This window comes from Pistacia vera, unplaced genomic scaffold (genome assembly GCF_008641045.1).
Source record: "Pistacia vera cultivar Batoury unplaced genomic scaffold, PisVer_v2 Contig445, whole genome shotgun sequence".
Classification (NCBI taxonomy): Eukaryota; Viridiplantae; Streptophyta; class Magnoliopsida; order Sapindales; family Anacardiaceae; genus Pistacia; species Pistacia vera.
Window position 1 is genome coordinate 1,015,571 of NW_022196274.1, and position 25,645 is coordinate 1,041,215.

Sequence of the window (25,645 nt, forward strand, 5' to 3'; positions counted from 1 at the left end):
AGGGTATTCTTCTTATCTTCCTCAATAAAGTCATAAACAAATTGAGAATAAGAATCCGGTAATGTGTATATTAGGTTTTTGCTAAACCTTCTCTAAGTCCGCATCCCAAAATCTCAAGCTTGTTCATATACTCGATCCACTTGAGTATATATCGCCAATTTTGGTACCCTCTTCCATCCTACATCTGAATATGACCGAGACACCATATGCTTCTCATTTCTTCGAAGAAAATGAAGAATAGAAGCTAAATCCTTTCTGGCACTGCTCTCGCAGTAATGGTGCCATTGATGCAAGCACAATGTATCTAGTCATTTCTGCTTTTGCATCATGTGTATGCTTCACATATACATACCCAGTCTCATGGATAGAACTATCAGCAAGCTCTGGTGATAGAGCTTGCTCAATGGTGTATAATCTTCGCTTGACTGAAGTATATTATTTATACTTCTTACCAGTCAACGAAATTTTCACCATTCCATTTCTCTCCCAGTTCGATGATTTGTCGCAGTGATATTTGGGATCATTTTGCTCAAATTTAAGTGAATCTACAAGTGCAGAAAAAGTAACCGTTATTACCATGTTCATTATTATTGTTTAATATGGTCTTTTATTAAACGAAGCTCCCACTATTTTACCCAAGCCAATAGCCCTCCATTAACTCGGGAAAGCCCGTTGACTTTCCTAGTGGTCCGAGATCCCCCTGCCCTTTCAAACCTTCGCTTTGGCGAACAAGCCAAAATGAGTTGATTAGGTAGGCCACAAACTTATCCACACCAGTTGATAGCTCCCACTATCAACCTCAAATGTGAGAAAGCCAACAACCAATCACACAATCCAATGGACAGTACATGCCATTGTCCTCAATGTGATTCTCAGTATCAGTAGAGTGGACACTACATGTCACCACGTACACACAATATGTGTACTGCTCTACTATGCCTATGACGCATGTTTATCAACCTGCTTTTGGCGAACAAGCAAAACCGTCATTTAAGTCGACCCTCACCATTAAGGAAAACTCCAATGTATTTTAACCTCCCACTGGTAGAAGTGTACCCTTCGCTTTGGCGAACAAGGTTTCGACGAACAGTGGTTTGATTAAAACCATGGTGATGAAGGCTTTCGTGACTTAATATACTTTAATTGAGGGTTTTGTTATTTAATGTCTCACCAAATTATTATCTTTGTTAGAATGACATTGTTTGACATGTTATCAAACATTCAACCTTAGCATGCATTCTAACAAAATTAACGTGCCGGTACATGGCCCAACTAAAACCGATTTCCTCGAGCCTAGAGGAATCGGTGGGTCACCTAGGGGTCCTGTATAAAATCTTGAGTCTTCAAGTATGGTTGCCTCGTCCTTTGCTCCGACTTCAAGTACATTACAAAAATATCTTTCTAAATTACAATAAATAATTATAAAATTCTTTACATCAATAAATTTAGAAACCTCGATTTACATTCGAGGGGAATTAGATGAGAAGAGAATGTACATCGAGAAGAGGAGAAAGGCAGGACACGCAGGCCCTATTTTAATAAAATACAACCATACATTCCCAAAATAATTAAAACATTCACCCTTAGGTCTAAGGCTCATGTACCGGGCACCATGCATATACAAACAAGTACAAAGCATACATTTCAAAAACAATCAATTTCTGAATTTATGGGTTAATTACAATTTACCCCCTGATTTTACAGATTTGCAGTTTGGTCCAAAAGTTTTGAAACTTGCATTTTACCCTCTGCACACTTGGAAGTGCGCTCGCTGCAGCGATGAGTTAGATCGCCGCGGCGTTCATTGGTTTTGGTATAGCGCACGTCCGAAGGACGATCGCCGCGGCGATGGGTTATATCGCCGCGGCAGCGTTGTTTTCGTACAACGCTCGTCCAAAGGACGATCGCCGCGGCGATGAGTTATATCGCCGCGGCGACGACGATGCTGCGGCGATGGATTATATCACCGCGGCGCGACGATCGCTGCGGCATGGATTATATCGCCGCGGCGACGTACACAGATCTGGGCTCCGGATCTGTTCATACAGCAACCAAAAACACTCTAACCAGATTTTGCAATCAATCAAACACATTGATCTCACAAAAATCCATCATCATTAAACCAACCAGCAGATCATCAACAAATTAAATTAATCGATTAATCAGTTTCTTAAAAACATATTTCAAGACAGATTTACACAGATCATATGGCAACATATTATCATCAAATACATGTTATCAACCATACACATAAAAATGTAAAATTCAGTACCCTAGGCTCTAATACCACTGTTAGTAAACGGTCCCGTATACCAGCGGAAACGAAAAATATATTATAACAGATCGTTTACGTGAGCCAAGTCAAGGGTATGATTTTACAATTTATATTAAATAAAATCTGCATAAATATTCAACATGAGTTAAGAGAAACAAACGCACGTTGAAGGCTCCTCCAAATTTGTCGACGAACGTTTTGCTACCGATCCAAGTGTAGGATCGAACCTGCGTAGTCCACACAAAGACATCCTAAAGAAAAAAAGAGGATTTGCTAGATCCTCTTTGGCTTCAAGATTAGAAGAAAGAAGAATCAATGAAATTGATTCCAAAACCAAGTGTTACTGCCGTGGGACTGCCTTTCCAAAAGGGGCTATGTTTTTTGGTTTTTCAAAGAAAAATCATCATTTTAAAAATCCACACTTTTCCTTTTATACTTAAAAAAAATTTGCCCTATACCCATACGGAATAGGCTTGGGCTCCACCCCAAACGCCCCATGTTGCCAAACACTCCCAATTGATTTATTTTAATTTCCATCATTATCTCAATTAAAATCAATTTATATATATATTTAAATATATATTAACATTTAACAATAATGATAAATATTTATATGTGCAACACACTTTTAAACGTAATTTCACTTATTTAATTTTTCTAACAAATTAAATAAAGGCTACTACCTCAGCAATTTAATTCCACTGTGAAATTACCAAAATACCCTTTCGCCTTAAAAGACGAAAACGCCCTTCTTTCTTCTTGCATCTTAAATTGTCTTCTATGTGTGTGACCCTTAGGCTCCTCATCATATCGGCAGTGTACAGTATTGCGATTAACACCAATTAATCGTCTCACTAATACACAGACCAAGATTGGCCCCTAGCAGGCATCATGCCACCGACCCATAGATTCGGATTCAGCAAAGTAGCTACCTGTCAACGATATGGTTACCGTGCAATTCGATCCTTTCATCATACGTTTCTCGACGAGACGAAGGCATAGAAATAGTGTCAACCTTCGGTACTCTCGATATTATTTATCAGTTTCTGGACCAATGACCCGTATTATAAACTGGATAGGCAACAACTCAATCCCACTGTGGCCACTTTTTAGTGTCATTGCCATATACTGAATTGCGCCGTGAGATAACTTCTCCCGTACCCGGGAGTGATGAATCCTCTGTCAACCCACCATATCTTGATACACTCCTTGATGCAGCCAATCCCACCGTATGACATGCTCTGAAAAGAACTGCTTAGGCTAGTGTCAAACTACACCAATCGGTGCACAGCGCTCCGGTGATCTCAAGTCTAAGGATCACATCACCACCATTCGTTAGAGGATTTGTTCCATAAACACGGGGTTACCATCCATATGGAATCCTCTGGTGGTCAGTCCAGTGAACTTATGTGGGGTAATCGCCTACACAAACACCCATGTGTTCACCTGTGTCACCAAACACCTTGACAAGTGAGATCAGTCACTGCCTTTCGACAGGGTCGTTCAACACTATGATAGCCTTACCATATTATCTGTGCCCTTAGTTCAGAATAATACTGGGGCTACGGACGTTTCTAGAATGGCCACCATATGTGCTCATAGGGTTCTCACTATCAAGATTTGAAACACTTGATACCCTCGTCACGGCTCTACCATTCTAAGGACATATATCAATACATATTGCATAATAATATTTACGCGATATAGAATAAATGCCTTTTATTGATTAATACATTATTACAAAGAGTCAATTCTACAATAATTGATTGGCTCTAGGGCATCTACTCTAACAGTTCATCAGCATGTAGCGAGTTGAGTTCAATCTAGAGAGAATATATATATATATATATATAATTATTGGAGAGAAGAGAGAGAGAGAGAGAGAGAGAGAGAGAAGAGAGAGAGAGAGTGTGTGTGTGTGTGTGTGTGTGTGTGTGTGTGTGCTGTTTAAGACTAAAGGTAAGTCAATCCCATAAATGAAAGAGGAGCCCTCTATTTATAGTAGGAGGATTCAAGGTAATAATCATGAGTCTGCAATCCGGCAAGTGTGGTACAATTCCTAACCCGTTTCCTATTGGTTGTCTGCACGAGAGACATCATTAAATTCCGTAGGGCTTGGGCAGGTGGACGATTCCTAGCCACTTGCAAGTCTGGCCTTCACCTGCTGCACTTATGAGAACCATACCTCTTTCATCATTGCGCGACGTGGCAACGTCTTGACAGCACAAAGCCTTCCTGAATTCTGATTGGGTCTTGCTGACGAGGGTCCACGTCAGCTTTGACCTTTTAGGCATAACAGAAGCCCCCCAGTTTTTAAGGTTTAAGGATTGAACCTCGAGAACTTCATGATTATGCTGCAACTTGACTTGTCCCAAATGACGTTTGGTCAAGCTGATCGAGCCACAATGAGGTTGCAGAATAGGTCTCTAAGAATAGCACAAGCGACCTGCCTTCTCCCATAGGTTTAACAACCTGGGTCAAACCCTACTCAGTGCCATACCAACGTGCTTTGAATCTCATCCGTACTTCGCAACCTGAGAATACTTAGCACATTTTTACCGAAAGCAAGGAATCACATTGTCTCGAAACCGATACACGGCGAAGAGTATTTTACTTGAACGACCTCTTCAAATATTATCCGTTGCGCTTGACAGCTAGTCTGGTCAATAAAATAATCTTTATTTTGACAGACGTGTCTATTGCACAATAAGTGCTAGCCATGCGCATTAAATGTAAGTCATGCTGAAATGACATTCTCTTTTAGAGCATTAAACGCGGATGAGAGCGCATTTAATGTGGAGGAGATAACTGTGCTGACGCTTGGTAGCTCCAATGAAGGGAAGCGTCGATTGGCATTCACGAAGCATGGAGGTTACTTTTTCTCGCGGATTAACGACACGTGGTCGCAATCAATGGCGAGAAATATATCCCGCCCAAGCGTCACTTGCCTAGGGAAACCAATCGTCGTTTTGCCCCCTATAAAACCCCGGGCTCGCTTCAAGTTTTGTCATAGAACTCATATTTTCAGAGAAAAGACAAAACTCTCACGAAATCAGTCCGTCCTTCTTCTAGTTGATGTGCACTCTCCGTTATGACAGGAAGTTCATTCCCAACAGCCAAGAGGTAAGAAGGATTTCTCCTTCGTTTTCTTTTATTATTTTGTTAATTGCTTGACTTTTGTAGTAATGGTGGGTATGAACTGTCTGGCAATCTTCTATGGTGCGTATTTTCGGACAGTGGCTTTTTTCTTCATAAAGAGTGAGAACTTAGGGCACGGATCCTTGGGGATTCATTCCCAAGGGTTTTTAGGGTTTTTCTAGGGGTTAAGGAAGGCACATTAGGGTTTCTTTTGCTCTTTCACGTAATCGTATGGAACACTGTATGGAGACTGAGTTATCTCTGCATGTCTCCCCCTTTTCAGACTTTAGGAGCAATGGATACCTCTGCGAGCAGGGCAGCCGAAGGGACGAGCTCACAGGCGTCGAGCACCCCAGCAGGTCCCGTGTAAGAGACCTTGTCAGTGGCCACCCGAGACGAGATATAGAAAGCAGTGGACCAGTACGCACTTAGCGTGGATGTCTACCAGCATAGGACATATACAACTCGGAATCTCTCAAAGAGAATGGTCGCGATCTCTGAGGCTATCTTTAAATGCGGGGTATTGATACCTTTTCACTCCTTCATTAGATCGATCCTCGACCACTTCGAGGTCGACGTCTAATGCGTATATGATAGATATCGCTATGTATATCGCATGTGGCGAAAATAGCTTCGGTGAGTTGACAGTGCTAGAGCTCACATGCGCTTATTATCTAAAGAAGAGCAAGGATAAAGACTATTTTTACCTCTCGAAACGATCTACGATCGAAGGAAGAATATTTGGTTACCCCAATAACGTCGGGGCTTATGAGACCAAATTTTTCTTTTTTGAGTATGATGGTGTCTACCAGTTTAGTGAGCCAAATAAGTTTTCCTTTCCTTTAATTTGCGAACTGTTCCTTTTTCTTCAACTTTCATTTCTAATGAACTTTTTTGTCTCATTGCAAGAAATAAGATGACCAGATTAACGGCTCTGACAGATTTCAACCGAATTGTGGCATTCGGTAATCTACCCGAGCAGAGTCACGACAGAAACTGCTCGTGACTACTGCCAACCTAAGAAAGTACAGTTTTTCCATTCCGAAAACATCTCTGAAACCCTTAGTCCATAAGTATCCTCACACTTAGAACCTCTTTCTTTTGTTTGTGGTGACCTTTTCACTAACATGCTTTCATGGCGCGCAGCGACCATGCCACACAGGGTTCTAAGGCCGACAACAAGGACCAGAGGATTCGTATTTCCCTGGGTCACCCCGATTGAGCCATTCGAGGCTATCCCTGGTGATATCCCCACAAGAGGGATACAGATTGACGCGCGAACACCCACAGAGCGACATGGGGAAGCTTCTTGGCCCGTGGTTGCTCGCGCCGCTAAGCAAAAAACCATGGACCAGAAAACTAAGAAAAGAAAGCAGTTGCAGGCTGATGAATCGGAGTCCAAGCTGGAGGGCTTAGGGGTGCAACCTAGGGGGATCGCAGCCTCACCAGGCTTTTCGCTCGGGGATGCCCCTGAAGAGCGCACCAGGCACCTCTGTGGCCCTCGAAAGCTCGCGTAGAGAAGCAGGGAAGGTAGTGGTTACCCAAAGAAGAGCAAGCAAACAGCGAGTCGATGAGATGCCAATTCCTCTAAGGTCAGACACACCTGTGCTGGATTCCATGGGGCAATTCCCAAAGCACCTGCAACCGGTAGTGTATACCCTGCTGGAGTACAAACTGGCTGCGACCTTTGAGGAGTTCGTGGCTTCCCGACCCGCGGACTTGGTAGCCACTACGCTTCAACTGCAAAGCCGGGTAAAACAGCTTTCTTTTACCAAGGATTTTCTAACTTTTATGATTCTCAGGAAAATGGAAGTTAACTCTTGTTTCTTTTCTTATGCAGTCCTTGCTCGCCTTGCATATGGCCCAACAGAAGATCGATCTGGACTCCGCCGGAGGGTTCCATGAGCTTAGGGAAGAAAATACAAAGCTGAAACAGGACTTCACAGCTCTAGACACAGAGGCGAAGATGATCCATATTCAGGCGAACCAGTATTTGGTAGAGAGAAATTATGCCCTTCACACAGTGGACTTCCAGAAGGCTGAGCTCGAGAAGAGAGACAATGAGAATAAAGAGCTCCAAAGGACAATGGCCAAACTCACCAAAGAGTGTAGCGAGAGAGAGAGAGAGCTGAAGGTAAACTCTGAGCGTGCCATAAAGGTGGAGGATGATAGAGCTCAACTGTGGGAAAATTCTGAGAAGTAGAAGAGAGCTTTGGAAATAGACCTCGAGTTGTCCCAAAGGCGGGTTGCTTCATTAACTAATCAGATGAAGCAGCAAAACCTTGAACTCGAGAGGAAGGTCATTGATTGGGCAATACAGGCCATCTACATCATGCAACCAAGGAATTCGAGGATGGACCTCTCCGACCTCCCAATTGAATATCAAGACATCCTTGCTTCCATGGCCCAAGCCGATGATGCCAAGAAAGAAGAGGGACAAGAGCCTCCTCTAGAGGATGACTAGCCAGAGGCATACGTCCTCAAGGACCCAACAGTTGGTCGGATGGTCAACGACCAATCTGAGGGATATAGAGGTCGCATTGGGAAAGCCTGGAGGTGGGGACCAGTGATCGCTCTTTCTGTTTTTGCACAACTTTTCTTTTCTCTTCCTCTTTCTTTTTAGTACTTGATCTCTTTTTTGGCTACCCACTATACTTATTCGAATCACATATATATAAAAGAAGTATTTTCAGCCATTTGTGATAGCACTTCTATAATTCAAGCACTTCACAAGACTAATGTTACATATCTGAACAAGAAACTTGTAAAATATCGTAACGAACAAGATCATACAAGACAAATATTTGTTCAAGATAAAGCAGGACGATCTTATTCATAAAGATTACAAGGAAAACTTTGCAAGCAAAAGAAATAGAAAATTAAGAGCGAGTTCAAAATTACTGGTAATAGGGGGGAAGATGCTCAGCATTCCAAGCTCAAAGTACTTCAGAACCATTAAGCTTCTTGAGGTGATACTTTCCAAGTCGTATTACCTTGGCGATGCGGTATGGACCTTCCTAGTTAGGTCCCAATACCCCCACAGTCGGTTCCCTTTTACCGAGAAAGACTTCTTTCAAAACCAGGTCACCAACCTGAAAGTCTCTTCTCCTAACCTTAGAGTCGAAGAACTTTTTCGCACGCTGCTGGTAGGATGTTATCCTAAACCGAGCCTTGTCGTGGTGTTTTTCAACTAGGTCCAGACTTGCACGTAGAAGTGCTTCATTGTTTGTTTCATTGAATAGGTCTCTCTGGAACAAACCAGACCCTACTTCCACTAGCATCATAGCCTCGTAGCCATATGCTAGCGAGAAGGACGTTTCTAAAGTAGAGGTTCTCGGAGTTGTTATATATACCCATGGAACTTCTAGGAGATCATTGACCCAATTACCCTTGGCAGTGCCAAGCTTGGCCTTCAGAGTGTGCTTTATGTTTTGTTGACAGCTTCAACCTAACCATTGGCTTGCGGTCTTGCGACTGAGACGAACTTTTTATGGATCCCCAACTCATGGCAAAACTGTTTGAATTCCTCATTGTCGAACTGCTTCCCATTATTAGAGATGAGTGTATGAGGAATCCCGTAGTGGCATACTATATTCTTAAAGACAAAGTCTTTGAGCTTCCTTGTAGTGATCGTGGCCAAGGGCTCAGCTTCAACCCATTTGGTGGAGTAATCTACCGCAACCAAAACATACTTGACACCCCCCTTTTTGGCTGGCATGGGCCCAATAAGGTCAATTCCCCACATGGAGAATGGCCAAGGGTTGTTCATTGTCGTCAGCTGGTGGGAAGGAGCTCGCGTGATGTTCGCGAACCGCTGGCACTTGTCACTTTTTTTCACAAAATTGAAAGTGTCTTCTTGAAGTATAGGCTAATAGTACCCTTGGCAGACAATTTTATTGGCGAGGGATTGTGCAGCAGTGTGATTACCGCAGATCCCTTCATGTATCTCCTTCACAATATAGTTTGCTTCTTCGCCGGTTACACATCGGAGGAGAGGGGCGCTAAACCCTCGCTTGTATAACTGATCTCCAATGAGAGTGTAACGACCAGCTCTGGTGCGTAGGATTTTTGCCTCAGTCTTGTCACTGGGCAGAGTCCCATCTCAGAGATACTGAATGATTAGAGTCATCTAAGAAATTGACTTTGTTGTAGCTACGGTCTGCTCGGGTGAGCTGATACTAAGAGTCTCTATGTACTGAGCTGGAATACTTTCTGGCACATCTGAGTCTAGTGACGAGGCTATTCTTGCCATGGCATCCGCGATAGAGTTACTGTCTGTCGGGATTTTCTTGATCGTGAAGTTCTTGAAAGGCTCGAGTGCGTCCTTAGCTTTCTTCAGATAACTGATCGTGTTCTCTTCCTTGGCTTGATATTCTCCCAAAATTTGATTAACAACCAGCTGGGAATCGCTGTGAATACTGATTGCACTTGATCCCATTTCTCTCGTTAATCGTGGACCAGTGAGTAGCGCTTCATATTCGGCCTCGTTGTTCGTAGCTTAGAACCTAAATCGAAAATTCCATGGATGCGACTCCCCTCGGGACTGAGGAGGAGAAGACCTGACCCGACTCTTTTCCTGTTTGAGGAACCATCAACATAGAGGCTTCAAGTCGATAAGTTCTGAACAGATTCCTGGATGACTTCGCTGGCTTGCTGCTCAAATTCCTAATTCAGCTGGTATAAGAATTCCAAAATGAAATTGACAATAGTTGCCCTTTGATGGTAACTTTCGGTCTATAATGCGGATTGAACTGACTCAGTTCCATTTCCCATTTGAATAACTTACCCCAAGCTTCCGGCTTCTGAAGAACTTGCCTAAGCAGGTAGTTGGTCAGAACGTGGATTATGTGGGCATGGAAATAGGGTCGTAGCTTCCTGGAGGCGATCAGCAGGGCATAAGCTAATCGCTCCATTTCTGGATACCGTATCTCAACGTCCAGCAGTTGCTTGCTCGTGTAATATACTGGCCATTGAACTCTGCCCTCTTCCCAAATGAGAGCTGTGCTAATCACATGTTGAGAGACGAACAGGTATAAGAGTAGAATTTCCTTGGGAAGAGGCTTAGACATGAGAGATGGCTTTCAGAGGTGTTCTTTTATACTCCGAAAAGTCTGCTCGCACTTTGGAGTCCACTCGAACTTCTTGTTGGCCCTGAGTATATTAAAAAAGGGCAAGCAACAATCAGTTGCTCTCGACATGAAGCGATTGAGGCCACTATTCTCCTATTTAGGCTTTGAACTTGTTTTTGGTTGGTCGAGCTTTTCATATCAAGAAGTGTCTAGATCTTCTCGAGGTTGATTTCGATTCCCCTTTGGTTAACCATATACCCTAGAATCTTTCCTGAGGATACTCCGAATGAGCATTTAAGAGGATTAAGCTTCATCTTGTACCTTCGGAGTACATCGAACATCTCAGCGAGATACGCTATGTGATCTGAAGCGAGATGCGCTATGTGATCTGAAGCGACATGCGACTTGACCAGTATGTCATCAACATAAACTTCCATCGACTTTCCGATATGCTCGGAAAACATATAGTTAACTAGCCGCTGGTAAGTTGCCCCAGTATTTTTTAGGCCGAAGAGCATGACCTTATAACAATACAGTCTCCGATCTGTAACGAACGAGATATGCTCTTCGTCCGGTGCGTATATCGGGATCTGATTATATCCCAATTAGGCGTCTATAAAACTCAACAGCTCGTGCCCGGAGGTGGCATTGACGAGCTAGTTGATCCTTGGCAAGGAAAAACTGTCCTTCAGACAGGCTTTGTTGAGGTCGGTGAAGTCGACATAGGTTCACCACTTGCCATTGGGCTTCTTTACCAAGACCAGATTGGCAACCCAGCTCAGGTAAAACGCTTCTCTAATGGACCCATTCAAAAGGAGCTTATCTACCTTAGTTTTCAAGGTACCATAGCGCTCAAGGTCTATGGCTCTTCTCTTCTGGCAAATCGGATTGACTGCACTGTCAATGTTAAGTGCATGAGTCCATGCAAAAACATCGACATTCTCTCTAAGGAAGCTTGCTAGGATTTTGGTGAGCTAGGGGTTAAGATTACTCCCTATTGTTAACACTCGGGTCAGCTCATTTTGATCGACTAACACCTTAGATAGGTCCTCAACTGACCCACTGTGAGGGCACTCTTGGATGCGAGGATCCATGTTGTCCTCTACTGGGCCAGGCTGTGGCTCGATTCTGCTGATCGCCATAGCCTGCTCGGGGATGCCTATTGGCCTTCCTTTTCCCTTGCACACCATATGCACTACTCTTATGTAGCAGTCGTGAGATTCGCGTTGAGATCATTTTACTTCCCCAATCCCCATCGGAGTGGAGAACTTTATTTTCAGATGGTAGATGGAGGTGACTGCCTTGAAATTTCATAGTAGAGGTCGTCCTAGAATGCCATTGAAGGTGGACGGACAGTCTACCACCAAAACTCCATCATTTTGGTCATTTCGTTGGTTTCACCTAACGTGACTGAGAGTGAGATCATTCTCCTAAGAATCAGATGATCCCCAGTAAAACCATAGAGAGAGATGGAGGCAGGCTTCAGGTTTGCCTCGTCCAATTGTATTTTTTTGAAAGCTCGCTGAAACAAGATATTCACAACGCTTCCATTGTCCACCAACATTATGTGGACTTCGCACCGACTTATTTCAGGCGCGATGACAAGTGCATCCTCATGGGGATGATGCAGTTGCACCGCGTCTTTCTCAGAGAATGTGATCTCCTCTTCCCTACGAACCTTAGCAGGTCATGGCGCTGTGCTCATTACACTCACGGTGTCATGCCAAGCTTCCCAAGCATACCTTTATTGGGCACCTCAAGAATTCCCCGCAAAGTGCGGTCCTCCAAAGATGATCCCTACACAGTAGAGACCCTTGCGACCATGGCGCTTCTTCCCTTGTTCCTCTTGATCTTTTCCTAAACGAGAGTCAGACCATCAACATACTCTTTGAAGTGTCCCTACTTGATGAGGTCTCCCGCATCAAGTAGGGACACTTCAAAGAGTATGTTCATTTCGACGTGGCGTGGGAATCTCCTTGCACTCTTTGAAGTGTCCCTACTTGATGGGGTTTCCCGCATGATGACAATCGAGGTCATCATTTCGACGATATTGGGAATCTCCTTGCCTTGCAATTTTGTGGGAGTGCCCATGCGACGTGGCGTGGGACGGCTCATGATGTGACACGTTGCTAAGTCGCAATGCCACGGGCATTCTACCCGTTGCACGATCAGTGTTCGCTAGTCCCTCGGAGCCCTTCGGTCCACTGCTCGCCACTTGTTTTCCCTTACTTTTACGCACTACAATGCTCGCGGTACAGGCTTTTGCCCTTTTCCGCGCTTTCGCGCAACTTGCAGGCGTCTTTGGTGGTGGCACCGCTTCATTGGACTCTAGTGGTACGACCAGATCCAAACGGTCCAGCCTTTGGCTAACCGTTTGAAGAGTATTATTGAACCTCTCTAGGTAACTCATCACGGTTGGGTCGAGCTGTGAGCTTGAAGGAATATCCACCATGATACTCTGTTGGACTGGCGACACTTCAGGAGAAGTGTCATCCTGTACCTGGGGGATTTCCTCATTGTCAAGGTCGATTCGCACAGTTTCGAAACTGCGAGCTATTTGCTGATAGGTATGACCGATTGGTCAGAGGTTTTTGATGAAGAGCAAATACTAAATCAAGCCCTCCTTCTAGCGCCAAACTATTGATGCTTGATTTTGACACCAACGACTCACATGTGCAAAGTGCTAAACAGACTTAGAAATTACACGTGATATGGAAATATGTAGCAAGAGAATAAATAAAAGACGGTTTTTAAAGTGGTTTGGATGCTCAAAAGCGAATCATACATCCACTGTAGTTGTATTAATAGACAGTTACAGTCAGGTCGCATGTAGCGAGCTAAGTTACAATCTAGAGAGACTATATATATATAGAGAGAGAGAGAGAGAGAGAGAGAGAGTGTGTGTGTGTGTGTGTGTGTGTGTTGTTAAAGACTAAAGATAAGTCAATCCCGTAAATGAAAGAGGAGCCCTCTATTTATAGTGCGAGGATTTAAGATAATAATCATGAGTCTGCAGTCTGACAGGTGTGGTACAATTCCTAACCCGCTTCCCATTGGTTGTCTGCACGAAAGACATCTTTAAATTGCGTAGGGCTTGGGCAGGTGGACGATTCCTAACCACTCGCAAGCCTGACATTCACCTGCTGCACTGATGAGAACTATACCTCTTTCGTCATTGTGCAACATGGCAACGTCTTGACGGCACAAAACCTCCCTGAATTCTGATTGGGCATAACAAAGAGTAACTTCTATAAAAAAATCTCTCATAATTCTTATTAGGTCATGTAAATATATGACCCATATATTTACCAATTCCATATTTATTCAATTGGAATAATTTTTTCGTGTTCTAAACATAAAGTAAAAAAATTCAAAATTCTTATTTTCCTTTAGCAAAATACAAAATTAAAATAAATAAATAAAAGTGTAGCCTCACGGTTTTCGGACCAAGACCTTTGGACTTTTGAACAGGTATTGAATTCCTTTTATACAAAATAAATAAATAAATAAAAATTAAAAAGAAATTAATTTTCTCTCTTTTATTTGCGTTTTACTTTTATTATTCTTTTTCATATTACATCGACGGACCAAAAGCAGAGTAATCAATAATGGCGACTCAGCTCGTGAGACGGGTCCTCGGTAGCCAATCGAACCAGATCCTCTCCGCTACAAACCCCAACCCAAGCTCAATTTTACCTATAGCTAGATACTTTTCTGCCGACACTACTCCGATCCGAGCCACTCTCTTCCCCGGCGACGGAATCGGCCCCGAAATAGCCGAGTCCGTTAAACAGGTCTACTCCGTTTCAAAACTGCTTTGCTTCTCTTCTTTTTATGCTGGTGTTTGTTCTTTTAAATTTCTCCTTTTGATAAATATTGAAGATTATTTACTTTTTCTTGGCTGAACTAAATGCAATTTCGCAATTGGATGACTTCTATGGTCCATCTTGTAACTTAATTATTCGTTGTGTATTTTGTGTTAGGAAAAATCTTTTTCATATCTCTGGCAAAAATAAGCAAAGACATTACTTGAATATTGTCATAAACCTCTTATGAAATTCATCAGAGATGTTAATTGAAGTTCAATAAAATCTATCAGAACTTCCCTTTTGTGGAAGGCCTTCTGTAATTAAGTTGTCGCTTATGGAGATAAATAAAATTCACATTTTCTATGTCATATTCTTTTGCTCTTCTGCTTGAACGCTTTTCATAAGTTGAAGGGTAAAGAGATGCATGGTAAATATTCAATATTACAATGGAAGTGTGGATTATGGTTGAATGGAGAGAATTTACTTTATTGTTGAGAAAAGAAGTGAAAATAAAGTGTGAGATTGAATGCTTTTTTGAAAAATTGCATTAATTGTTCATTATAATATGGGTTTTTTTAATTTTATTTTTATTTTTATTTTTATTTTTTGTAGTTAAGGGTTTTGTTGATGCTCATTTTGTAATTAGGAGGTATAAGGTAAGATTTGACCTTGTTTTGTCGATGGGAATATGTTGTATTCTTTTTTGTGTTGAATTTTTCTTTATATAATTTTGTTTTTCTTTCCTTGCGTCCTAGTTTGTAGATTGTTATTGGGGAAGAATTTTCTGCTGCTTTGCTCTTTGCCATTTGTAGACATAGTATCTTGAATACTCTTTTCCTATTCACTCATAGCTTTTTTATGTCAATAGAAAATGGATCATGTTACTGATGACTCTAGCTGGCAAACTTCAAGCATTTGTAGTAATAGTTCTTTGTCAGAATGCAACTTAAAGTTGTGACAAATGTTGTCATTTGTACTCATGTAGGTGTTTAGAACAGCTGAAGTGCCAATTGAATGGGAGGAGCACTATGTCGGAACTGAAGTTGATCCCAGAACTCAAAGTTTTCTGACATGGGAAAGTTTAGAATCAGTACGGCGAAATGGGGTAGGCTTGAAAGGGCCTATGGCAACACCAATCGGAAAAGGTCATCGTTCTTTGAACCTTACTTTGAGGAAAGAGCTTAATTTGTATGCCAATGTTAGGCCTTGCTACAGCCTTCCTGGCTATAAAACTCGGTATGATGATGTAAATCTTATCACTATCCGTGAAAATACTGAAGGGGAGTACAGTGGTCTGGAACATCAAGTGAGTTCGCTTCTGCAAGAACAGATTTTCTCACTAACAAACATACAATGAATATAGTATAAATCTAAAGGAGTTTTTTATTTCTTATGATAGGTGGTAAGAGGTGTGGTTGAGAGTCTCAAAATTATTACCCGTCAGGCTAGTTTGAGGGTGGCTGAATATGCTTTTCACTATGCTAAGGCCCATGGAAGAGAAAGAGTGTCTGCAATACACAAAGCTAATATTATGCAGAGAACGGATGGTCTCTTCCTTAAGGTCTTGCATTTTTAAGTCATTAATTATAGATTCCTCTACCGCAAATCTATGTATCTGTTTATGAAATATGATTTAATTTTTACTTGCAGTGTTGTCGTGAAGTTGCAGAGAAGTACCCTGAGATAGTATATGAGGAAGTTGTTATTGACAATTGCTGCATGATGGTATTATTACAATTCCTTATTACAACATGAGAACAATACACTTCTATAAAATCTAAATATTAACTACCTCATTATTTCTTGACGTACCTACCTTGAAACAAGAAAAAGACTAATTATCATTACTTTGTTTTAATCCCCGGTGTTGACTGATGAAACAAAGGTACATGTCGAACACTTTTTAGGTCGTGATAAACTACATAACCACTACGGGTTGGATTATGGTGACATTATCAGTGATTTATGTGCTGGTTTGATTGGTGGATTGGGCCTAACACCAAGGTAACTGGGATCTTCTGTCTTCTCCAGTAACATATGTCTAGGTCATCTAACAGCATTTAATTTACTGTGCAGTTGCAATATTGGAGAGGGAGGAATTGCCCTTGCTGAAGCTGTTCATGGTTCAGCACCTGATATTGCTGGAAAGGTTGGCCTTCAAACCTGCATCATGATTTCTATCTTGCATTGATCCTTATCAACTTGCTATTTAACTTTGCCATATGCATATTCATGTCTGCTTGGTTTTCTAATGGTTTTCTAATTGCTTTGGAGTTTCCTTTTTTCTCCTGCCTGTTGTCAAACAAGGAGGTGTAAACATCTATTGAAGCTATTTCATATGGCCTCAGCCTCACTTGGGGTGTTAGCATAAAATTATAATGATTTAGTGTAGCACTCTAAAGTTCTTTCTTAACCTTTATTAATTAATGTAATTCTTTAGTTATCTTGATGTATCAGAAAATTAACTTGCCGAAGCAACATCTAACTTTATTTGGTATGGTATTTAATGTTATGCTATAATGACGAAACAAGCTCCAATCATTGTATATGATAAGATAATAATAGCGTTTGTTTAGTTATTATAGATAGAATTGTTCTTCAGAATTGAGTATGGGAAGGAGGGGGCTCATGAAAGCTTCGGAAGAAGTACTGGTGGCCTTAAGTTGTGGGTTTCTATCGTGTCCTTTTAGAAACATAAAGAAAGCCTGAATAGATCTGGATATTCTCTCCATAGGTTGACAGCTATTTTGATGTGTGATCATGCTTGATAATTGTTTTTTCCAAATTAAGATAGGCATATATACTAGATAATAGTGAGGTGAATAGACATGTATATGAGATATTAGTGAGGTGAATGTGTTGTGTTAGTATTCATGGTTTCTCCTCTGTAAACTTCTCAATTGCTTTAAAGTGGGTGAGCTTGGTGCTCACCAAGTTCCTTTGGATCACATTATATTTTCTACTGGTTGTCGTAATGAAGCACACTTTCATGTCCTATGTCACTATTTATTTACTACTTATTTTTTTATGTGTTTTGACTTGCCCCAGAATTTGGCAAATCCAACTGCCTTGCTGCTGAGTGCTGTGACAATGTTGCGGCATTTAGAGCTCCATGATAAGGCTGATAGGATCCAGAATGCTATCCTCAACACAATCGCAGAGGGGAAGTACCGAACTGCTGATCTTGGTGGCTCTTCAACAACCACCGATTTTACAAAGGCTATTTGTGATCATCTTTGAAGATATGTTGCTACATAGGATTGAGGTCATGTTGAATTGCCAGCTCTGATTTTTTTGAGCCATGTCTCAGATGTTCATTTCTTTAACCAAAGTTTTTTTCTTTAAGGGGAATAAGACCCATCACCTTGATGACTATTTAAAAGTTGCTCTGTTGTCACTGTTCACCCTGGGGGAATATGAGCGTCCTTGAGAAGGTAAATACAGCATAAATAATGTGCGCGATGTCATGTGAAATTTCAAATAATTTTAACTAAAAGATTGTTCAGAGAAAATTGCTCGGCTCTCAGTATTGTGTGTTTTCTTTTTGGTATTCTGATCATTAATATTATAAACGAAATAAAAGCATCATGATGTACTCGAGATGAAAGATGTTTTTATCTTCAGTTAATATGAATTTCTTTGTTTACCTTATTGCATGTCATTGTCATCTCTTGTATTATAAATGTCGGCAAGCTTTTCCATGTTTTGGTTGGTGTAAGATTGAGTTTTTAATTTTTTATAGTTGATTGCGAAGGTGAACTTGTGCACATGTTTTGCCGACGTACAGGCTGGTGGGGTTGGTTCAGTTATTAAAATCAGGACGGCCGAAAAATATAGCCGACATGCATTTGCAATTCGATGTTTCTTTCAATATAATCGTCATCTTATATGTTTAATTTAGTAGTGGAATATCATTTTAGTAAATGATGTTATTTCTATGCTATCAACCTGGCCACAAATCGTCATCACCCTTTTGATTATATTGTTGTAGATCCTTACCTTGAGTATAATAACTTGTTAATTTCTTTTCCAAAATTAAAAACAAACAAATGGATGAGTTAATTGTATTTATCCTAAGGTTCGGCTTTTAAAATTAGGACAATATCATTTATTTGGGATATTTTGGTTTGTAATCAGAGAAACCTTTCTAATTAATTGATTTTTAATTTTTTTTAACATTGGTTAAATTTTAAGGGAATTAATCTATTATTTTAAAATGTAGGATTTAAAGATAGTCAATCGAAACTTTAGGGTGCATAAAGTTTTTCTCTCACAAATGGACTCATAAAACTATCCTCTTTTATCTCCACGCATCTCATCTCATGCCATAGACTGTTAGTTGATTCTGAAACTCATATAAGTTAATAATATCACGTCAATAATGGTTATCAAAAGCATAATAAGATAATGCAAAAATATTAGAAAGTTTTTCATAGAAGACGACGATATTAACCACAATTCTCTCGTTAAAGTTAACAAAGACTTCACGGCGAAATTAGTTAAATGAGCAATAAGCCAATAACATAATTTCTTACCTACCCAAATAGCGGCAAGCAACAAAACAGGAAGCAGTGCCACACTTCCGCCGGCTGAGATTTTCTCAGCCTACGAATGGCCGACTGAATCGCTGAGATTGAGACACACAGCACTAACACATCCCCTTTTAATTACATCTTCGCTCAAACTCAAATCTTGCTCCTTTAGACCGTTGACTAGACACTCTCTCTCTTTCATCAACCAATGGCTGACTCTGGTGTTCTTTTGGGCATGGGCAATCCCCTGTTGGACATCTCTGCCGTAGTAGATGATGACTTCTTGAATAAGTATCTCACTTCTTCATTTCTACTCAGTTCTAAGAATTACTTTTGACTTTCTTTTTATATTTATAGTGTATTAGTATTGTGACATTTAATGATCTTGCTTGTTATGTTACTAAATTATGTCACAACTTATCAAATTGTCATTAGGCGTGGTGAGAATACTGAGACTGTAGCATTGCCCTTGTTTCAATTCACATTTTTCTTCTGATTATCTGGACTACTGCAGTACAGTAATGGCAAAAATTTGGTGTTTTCTCTGTTGCTGATTATTTGTATCTGCTTAGCTTAATGTTTTGAATGAGAATATGTAGATGTTTTATTGGCTTTCAGAATGTGTTAGGATGCTTCGCTTTGAAATTTAAAGTGGTTGTTTTTGGGTGACAGATACGACATCAAGTTGAACGATGCAATTCTTGCTGAGGAGAAGCATTTAACTATGTAAGCATTCTTTTTCTTTTTTTCTTTAGAGCAGCTTGATCTCTTGTTTTGGTCTCTTGTTCTAATTAGGTTGTTGAAGTTTTTATGCTGATCAAATATGCATTTGTTGCAGCTTTTTTATGTGTAAAAAGATTTCCTTCACTTTACATTTGTTGTAGATAGCATGGAGTAGAATAGCACTAATATTGATTCATAAATGTTTATTAAGTTACAATATTACTACTTCTTGTTTTCATACCCATGATGTTACATGAAAATTGAAAATGATTGTGTTATTTGACGTAACCCAAGTTCAATTTGGTAAGCCATGAATTTGAAGTCTTTTATAAAGTTTTCAAGCTCAAACTGACATTTGCGGTTAGTCATTGTCTTGCTGTCTTAACATAGTCTTATAAACTTTCAAGAGTTGTTAAGGCTTACACTGCTACAACAATATGAAAGTTTGATGGTGACTTTTTGAGGCTGAAAACATTGGAAAGAGGAGAGAGGCAGGAAAATATCCTCAACTGGTATATGGAAAATAAAATTTGAATGGTTTGCCACATATGCTATTTACTATTGAATAAACATGTTGATACCTTGTGTTAAAATGCATTCTTGCTTATTTATTTTGAAAATCTGCTCCCATCGGCTTATTATGGTAATGGTTGAGGAAGCTGAAGTTCTGACTATCCCAACTGATCTCCTAAAACATGTATTTTCACCTTGTTAATATTCGACAATTTCAATGTATTATCTTGTTAGACAATAACATGGTTGGTGTGACACATCTTCTGGGCTAACTGAAATATGGGCCAATCTTACATGGATTTTGTCTCAGGTATGATGAAATGTCTTCGAAATACACTGTGGAGTTCATTGCCGGAGGTAATGCGTTTGAAATTTAAAGAAATTGGTTTGAAAGAAAAGTGTGCTATGTACTTTAGTTAGCACCTAACAGTTTATGATGAGTTCTTTGTGATTTTATTATGTGCAGGAGCTACTCAAAATTCAATTAGAGTTGCCCAGGTATTTTTGTGGATTTATTTTGATGGCACTAGAGGAAGCCAGATAGATTTTATCTGATTACTAAAGTGGAGTGAGTTTCCTTTTATGTCTTCCAGTGGATGCTTCAAATTCCTGGTGCAACAAGCTTCATTGGCTGCATCGGAAAGGACAAGTTTGGTGAGGAGATGAAGAAAAGCTCAAATTTTGCTGGGGTTAATGTAAGTTTCTTTATTTTTGTCTCAGAGTTAATTATTTTCCTGTTATTTTCCTTGATGAAACTTCTGCATTTATATTGACATATTTGTTGTTGATGTTAAAAATCAGGTTCAGTATTATGAGGATGAGGCTGCACCTACTGGAACTTGTGCTGTCTGTATTGTGGGTGGCGAAAGGTTAGTTTGATACCAAGGTTCCTTCATGATTCTCATTTTACTGTTCAACATTTGCTATTGCAGTTCCTATATATATATATTAAAAAAATCATTTGCTATTGCAGTCTTTTAGTGTTTCTACGAGTACTGTCACGAAAGGCAATCTTAATATTCATCTACTGTATTAACAACATTCTGTGTTGGTGGATGTATAGGTCACTAGTTGCAAATTTGTCAGCTGCAAATTGTTACAAATCTGACCATCTGAAAAAACCAGAAAATTGGGCACTAGGTACCCTTTTCACTTCTCCATTCTTCGTTTGCATCTTTCTTTTGTGCGATTGTACATTCTTTAAACTGATTTTTTTTAAACCTTTTCTGGCAGTTGAGAAGGCCAAGTACTTCTATATTGCCGGGTTCTTTCTCCCTGTATCCCTGGAGTCCGTACAATTTGTTGCTGAACATGCAGCTGCGAATAACAAGGTATATCACGTGACAGAAAATCTCCTCTTGTATGCTGCATATGGTAGCTTTTGAATTTGAATGAAACCAATTTGACATATATATCTGCAGGTCTTCATAACAAACCTTTCTGCTCCGTATCTCTGCGAGTTCTTCAAGGATGTGCAGGATAAATTTATGCCGTAAGAATTTTTTACAAAATATGTTGCTGTATAAGATAATCTATACACATTGGCTTGAAGATTCTGGTTTCGGGTTCAGGTACACGGATTTTGTCTTTGGAAATGAGACAGAAGCAAAAACCTTTTCAAGAGTTCATGGTTGGGAGGTAATTGTTGCCTGATACCAGATACTTTGAGATTCCAAGCTTTTGTTTTATAAATGGTAACCAGTTTGGATCGTTTCCATTGTGCAGACAGATGATGTTGAGGAGATAGCTCTGAAGATTTCCCAGTGGCCCAAAGCATCAGGAACACACAAAAGGATTACTGTTATTACTCAGGGTGCTGATCCTGTTGTTGTGGCTGAGGATGGGAAATTGGGGAAGTTCCCTGTGGTATTGTTACCAAAAGAAAAACTGGTTGATACAAATGGAGCAGGTATGCACGTATTTACAAATGCTAAATAAGATTATTGTACACCAAATTACTTGAAAATCGAAATCCATACATAAGAATTCTTATGGAATATTTGCAGGGGATGCGTTTGTTGGAGGATTTTTATCACAGTTGGTTCAAGAGAAGTCCATAGAAGAATGTGTGAGGGCTGGTTCTTATGCATCCAATGTTATCATTCAAAGGTGTGGCTGCACTTTCCCTGAAACTCCTGATTTCAAATGAGCAATGTTGCCGCCTGCCGGCACCGACTAGCCAGAAAAAAATTTGGGCGGGCTAATATTAATAAGACAAGAATTATACACTTTCAACTTAAGGGTCCGAAGGATTAATTGAAATATGAACAAGTTGGTTCAAACACTCCTGATCACCAAAAAAAAAAAAAAAAAAAAATTGTACACTTGATCGTGCGATATTGTGATGAATAGATGAAAATTCCAAATTTTAATTTATTTAATTTATATTTTTGTAGTAATAATATATGAGAAATTGTATAAATAAAACATTAGTATATAGCTCATAATTGAGTCAATTGTTTACAACAATTGCAGTTGTGACATTAAAGATTAAAAGTAGTTACATATCTTTTTAATTTATTTAATGGATGAGGATGCCGTTGAATTCAAAGTATTCTTATTCTAAATCTAAATCAATATTCCAAATCCCACACCATTTACTTTACAACTCAAAACAATTATCAAGTCATGTTGACTTCTACGTCAACACAAACTAAATTTCCAAATTAATTGAAAAAAAATTATTATCATAAATTTTATGGTAATTTTTTTTTCAATTAATTCGTTATTGATGTAATATCTATGATATTGATTACATAATCTTTATGATTTATTATATATTTATAACAAATATATAGTATACTTTTTTTTTTTTTAATGATTAGAGTTGTTCGGGTCAGTTTATATGCATCTTAACTAATTCTTTAAAACTTTGGAACTATCAATTGAATAAGAGCTTCAGTAGTTACTCTTATTAGCAACCGAGGAAGGACTCAAATACAAATCTCCTTGAATAATATACCCAAGAGTCTCTATCGAACAACAACTCAATCACCCAATGATAGTTATATAGTATACTCTTATAATAAGAATGCATTTAAATATAACTAATTAAAATGAAGTGAGATGTTAGTCTCACCAATCAGACCGACATTATCTGGATATCTAATCAAACTCTATCTTTCTTTATTTTCTGTAAAAGCTTTAAATAAAATACCAAAAATTTCTATATAAAGTTTCTCAATTCAAAATATGAAAGTTTCCTCTTACTAGTCCTGATTTATATCCAACACAATACACGTCGCGCGTACTTTAACGCTTTGATAAGCGCGTCATGGGAGATCCCTACTTTCAACACCCTTTGAAGCTCACACCACCTCCACCGCCACTCTCCATCAAACAAACTCCCCAAAAGCATTGACAACCAAAACAAAAAACAAAAAACAAAAAACGAAAACGAAAACGAAAACGAAAACACACAAAAAAGTCTACTCCACCACCACCGCGCGCGCGATGACCGATCAGCCACGGCTGCGCCACATCCGCAGCACCAGCCAATTAATCAAACAAACCACCGCTACCTTCACTGCCAATCTCCACACATTTCTCTTCCTCTCTCTCCTCTTATTCTCATTCCGCTCCCTCGTCGAGAGTGGGTCGTACCTACTCACCTCCTTCATCGACCGCGACGCCTCTCTCAAGTCTCTCCTCTCCCGTCTCGACTTCTCCGATCACCACTCCTCCACGCGCCGTCTCCATCTTCACCATCCTCACCACCACCACCGTCGCCGCCCCTTTTTACATCTGACGCGCGTTGGCACTTTGGACGATGATTTCTTCTCCGGAGATGATGACTTAGATCGCCCAATGTTCAATCCTCTCCTCAAAAAGCCTGTGAATGGCACTTTGGTAATTTTTTCTAATTTCGATCCCAATTTAGGGTTTTCTTATGAAATCGTTGATAATGGAATTAAAATTTCGGAAATTGTTCGTCACGGTGTCACATTTAAAATGAGTGGTAGTTTAGAGAAATCTTTTGATAAAGAAGAATTAAGGTATGATGATGATAGTGAACAAGAAGGGGCTCAAAATGGTCAAGAAATGGAGAGAATTTTAGATTTTCAAATGCTTATAAAGGGACTAGAGCTGGGTCGTCGTGATGTGACAGCATTGTTTTTCCTCGTGAGTTTCTTGTCAGCTGCTTATGGTTGGGTAATTTTAGGGTTTACCGCAATTTATTCTTGGGTTTTGGGGATTGTGTTTGTTACAGTCGTAAATGATTTGGTTGGGAGATTTAGTTCATTAGTTGGTGTTGTGTGGGATGGGTCAAGATTGGGGATAAAAAGGCTTACTGGTTTTATTTTAATGAGATGGGCAGTTAGAGATGCATTGACTCAGCTTCTTGGCTTGTGGTTTTTCGGGGAAATTGAGGATCAGTACTCATTTTTTAAGCTTTTTGTGAGGTTAAAATTGATGCCGTTTTCTGTTATGTCACCGTGGATACAAGGGTTTGAGAAAGAGATTTCAGGGTTCTTGTTTACATGGTCTTTGGCAGATACTTTTGTGGCATTTATATTTGCCGTTGATGCCTGGGTTGCCATTGTTGATTCGAGGAGGACTGGAAGAGAGATAGTTAAAGAAGGTTGTTATTTATTATTGACAATGATGAATCAGGCTATACAGATTAAATGTCTGGAGGCTATACTTTGTGGATCGTTTGCAAGGTGGGCTTTGGCTCACTTATTTGGCAAATCTTTTGCAATGATTTTACAGTCAATTGCGGAGGTTTACTTTATGGTGGCTTGGCTGATATTTTACTTTGCTGCACGGTCTAGGGATGCTAATATGGAGGGAAGGAGGTTCGGGCGGAGGGAATTGGAGGGCTTGGTTGACGGACATAGATGATATTTAGTACATAATGGCATGATAGTCTCCCTTGCTGTTGCAGGCTTCAATTGAACGCTAAAATTAGCGGTTATCTCTTCAGTGCTCTGTGTCTTCCTGTTTTGCAGTCCCATTGATATAGCACTGCCCCCGTTTGGTGTAATCACCAGCAATATGTTGTATGTACTTTACAACAAGATGATATATTACTTGTGTATATTTTCCACGAGGATGCTTCCTGTGAATATTTTGTTGCAATTATTGTTTTAAATCCACTGCAGTACCTGTTTCTGGTGATGGCAATATAATTGAGAATGGTAATTGATTTACCCCAGTTCTGATATGCTGCTGAGCTTAAGAATTTTTTTTTTGTTTTTTTTTTTTCCTTAAAATTCCATTGATCAGTGATTTGCTGAGATGTATCTATGGTTCCAAATTGATGCAATTATCAACACAGTCAAGCAGGGATATTGCTTACTGCATTATTATGAAAAAAAAAAAAAAAATTCTTTTTTCAGATTGTGTATGTAATCCATGTTATGTGTTTTTATGGTTTATGAGCTTTTAACCAGCAGGTCTTACTTTTCCTTTGGAATTATCTTGATATGTTACTTCGGCGGTAGGTTGAAATTAATAAGTGAGAAATGAGTAAAATAAAGTACTTGGGCTAGAGAAGCTTAGGGAGTGAGTCAATGTACTATGATAATTTAGTGACTTATGGAAAATTACGTTCTTAGGAAGTTGCTAACAAGGGCAGTTATA

General features: G+C 39.8%; 3 protein-coding genes across 4 annotated transcripts; all 3 read left to right on the forward strand.

Annotated features, from left to right (window-relative positions):
• The first annotated feature begins 14,037 nt into the window (after nt 1-14,037).
• Nucleotides 14,038-17,817, forward strand: LOC116144400 (isocitrate dehydrogenase [NAD] catalytic subunit 5, mitochondrial-like). The gene is made up of 7 exons (XM_031429844.1): nt 14,038-14,276; nt 15,277-15,597; nt 15,691-15,852; nt 15,942-16,016; nt 16,177-16,295; nt 16,368-16,440; nt 17,340-17,817. The coding sequence occupies exons 1-7, from the start codon at nt 14,091-14,093 to the stop codon at nt 17,529-17,531; spliced, it is 1,128 nt and encodes a 375-aa protein (XP_031285704.1). The 5' UTR covers nt 14,038-14,090; the 3' UTR covers nt 17,532-17,817.
• LOC116144399 (adenosine kinase 2-like) lies at nt 17,599-22,225 on the forward strand. 2 transcript variants are annotated; one of them, XM_031429843.1, is made up of 12 exons: nt 17,599-17,725; nt 19,496-19,549; nt 20,370-20,416; nt 20,526-20,557; nt 20,653-20,754; nt 20,861-20,928; nt 21,123-21,199; nt 21,293-21,390; nt 21,481-21,551; nt 21,631-21,697; nt 21,785-21,968; nt 22,066-22,225. In XM_031429843.1, coding segments are annotated over exons 2-12 (891 nt in total). In that variant the 5' UTR covers nt 17,599-17,725; nt 19,496-19,547; the 3' UTR covers nt 22,209-22,225. The 2 variants fall into 2 exon arrangements, with proteins under 2 accessions (XP_031285703.1, XP_031285702.1); XM_031429842.1 differs by lacking the exon at nt 17,599-17,725 and adding an exon at nt 18,702-19,114.
• Nucleotides 22,226-23,114: 889 nt separating this feature from the next.
• On the forward strand, nt 23,115-25,344 carry LOC116144460. Its single transcript, XM_031429902.1, has one exon. It carries the CDS (start codon nt 23,513-23,515, stop codon nt 24,902-24,904), a length of 1,392 nt encoding a protein of 463 aa, XP_031285762.1. The 5' UTR covers nt 23,115-23,512; the 3' UTR covers nt 24,905-25,344.
• The last annotated feature ends 301 nt before the right edge of the window (nt 25,345-25,645 follow it).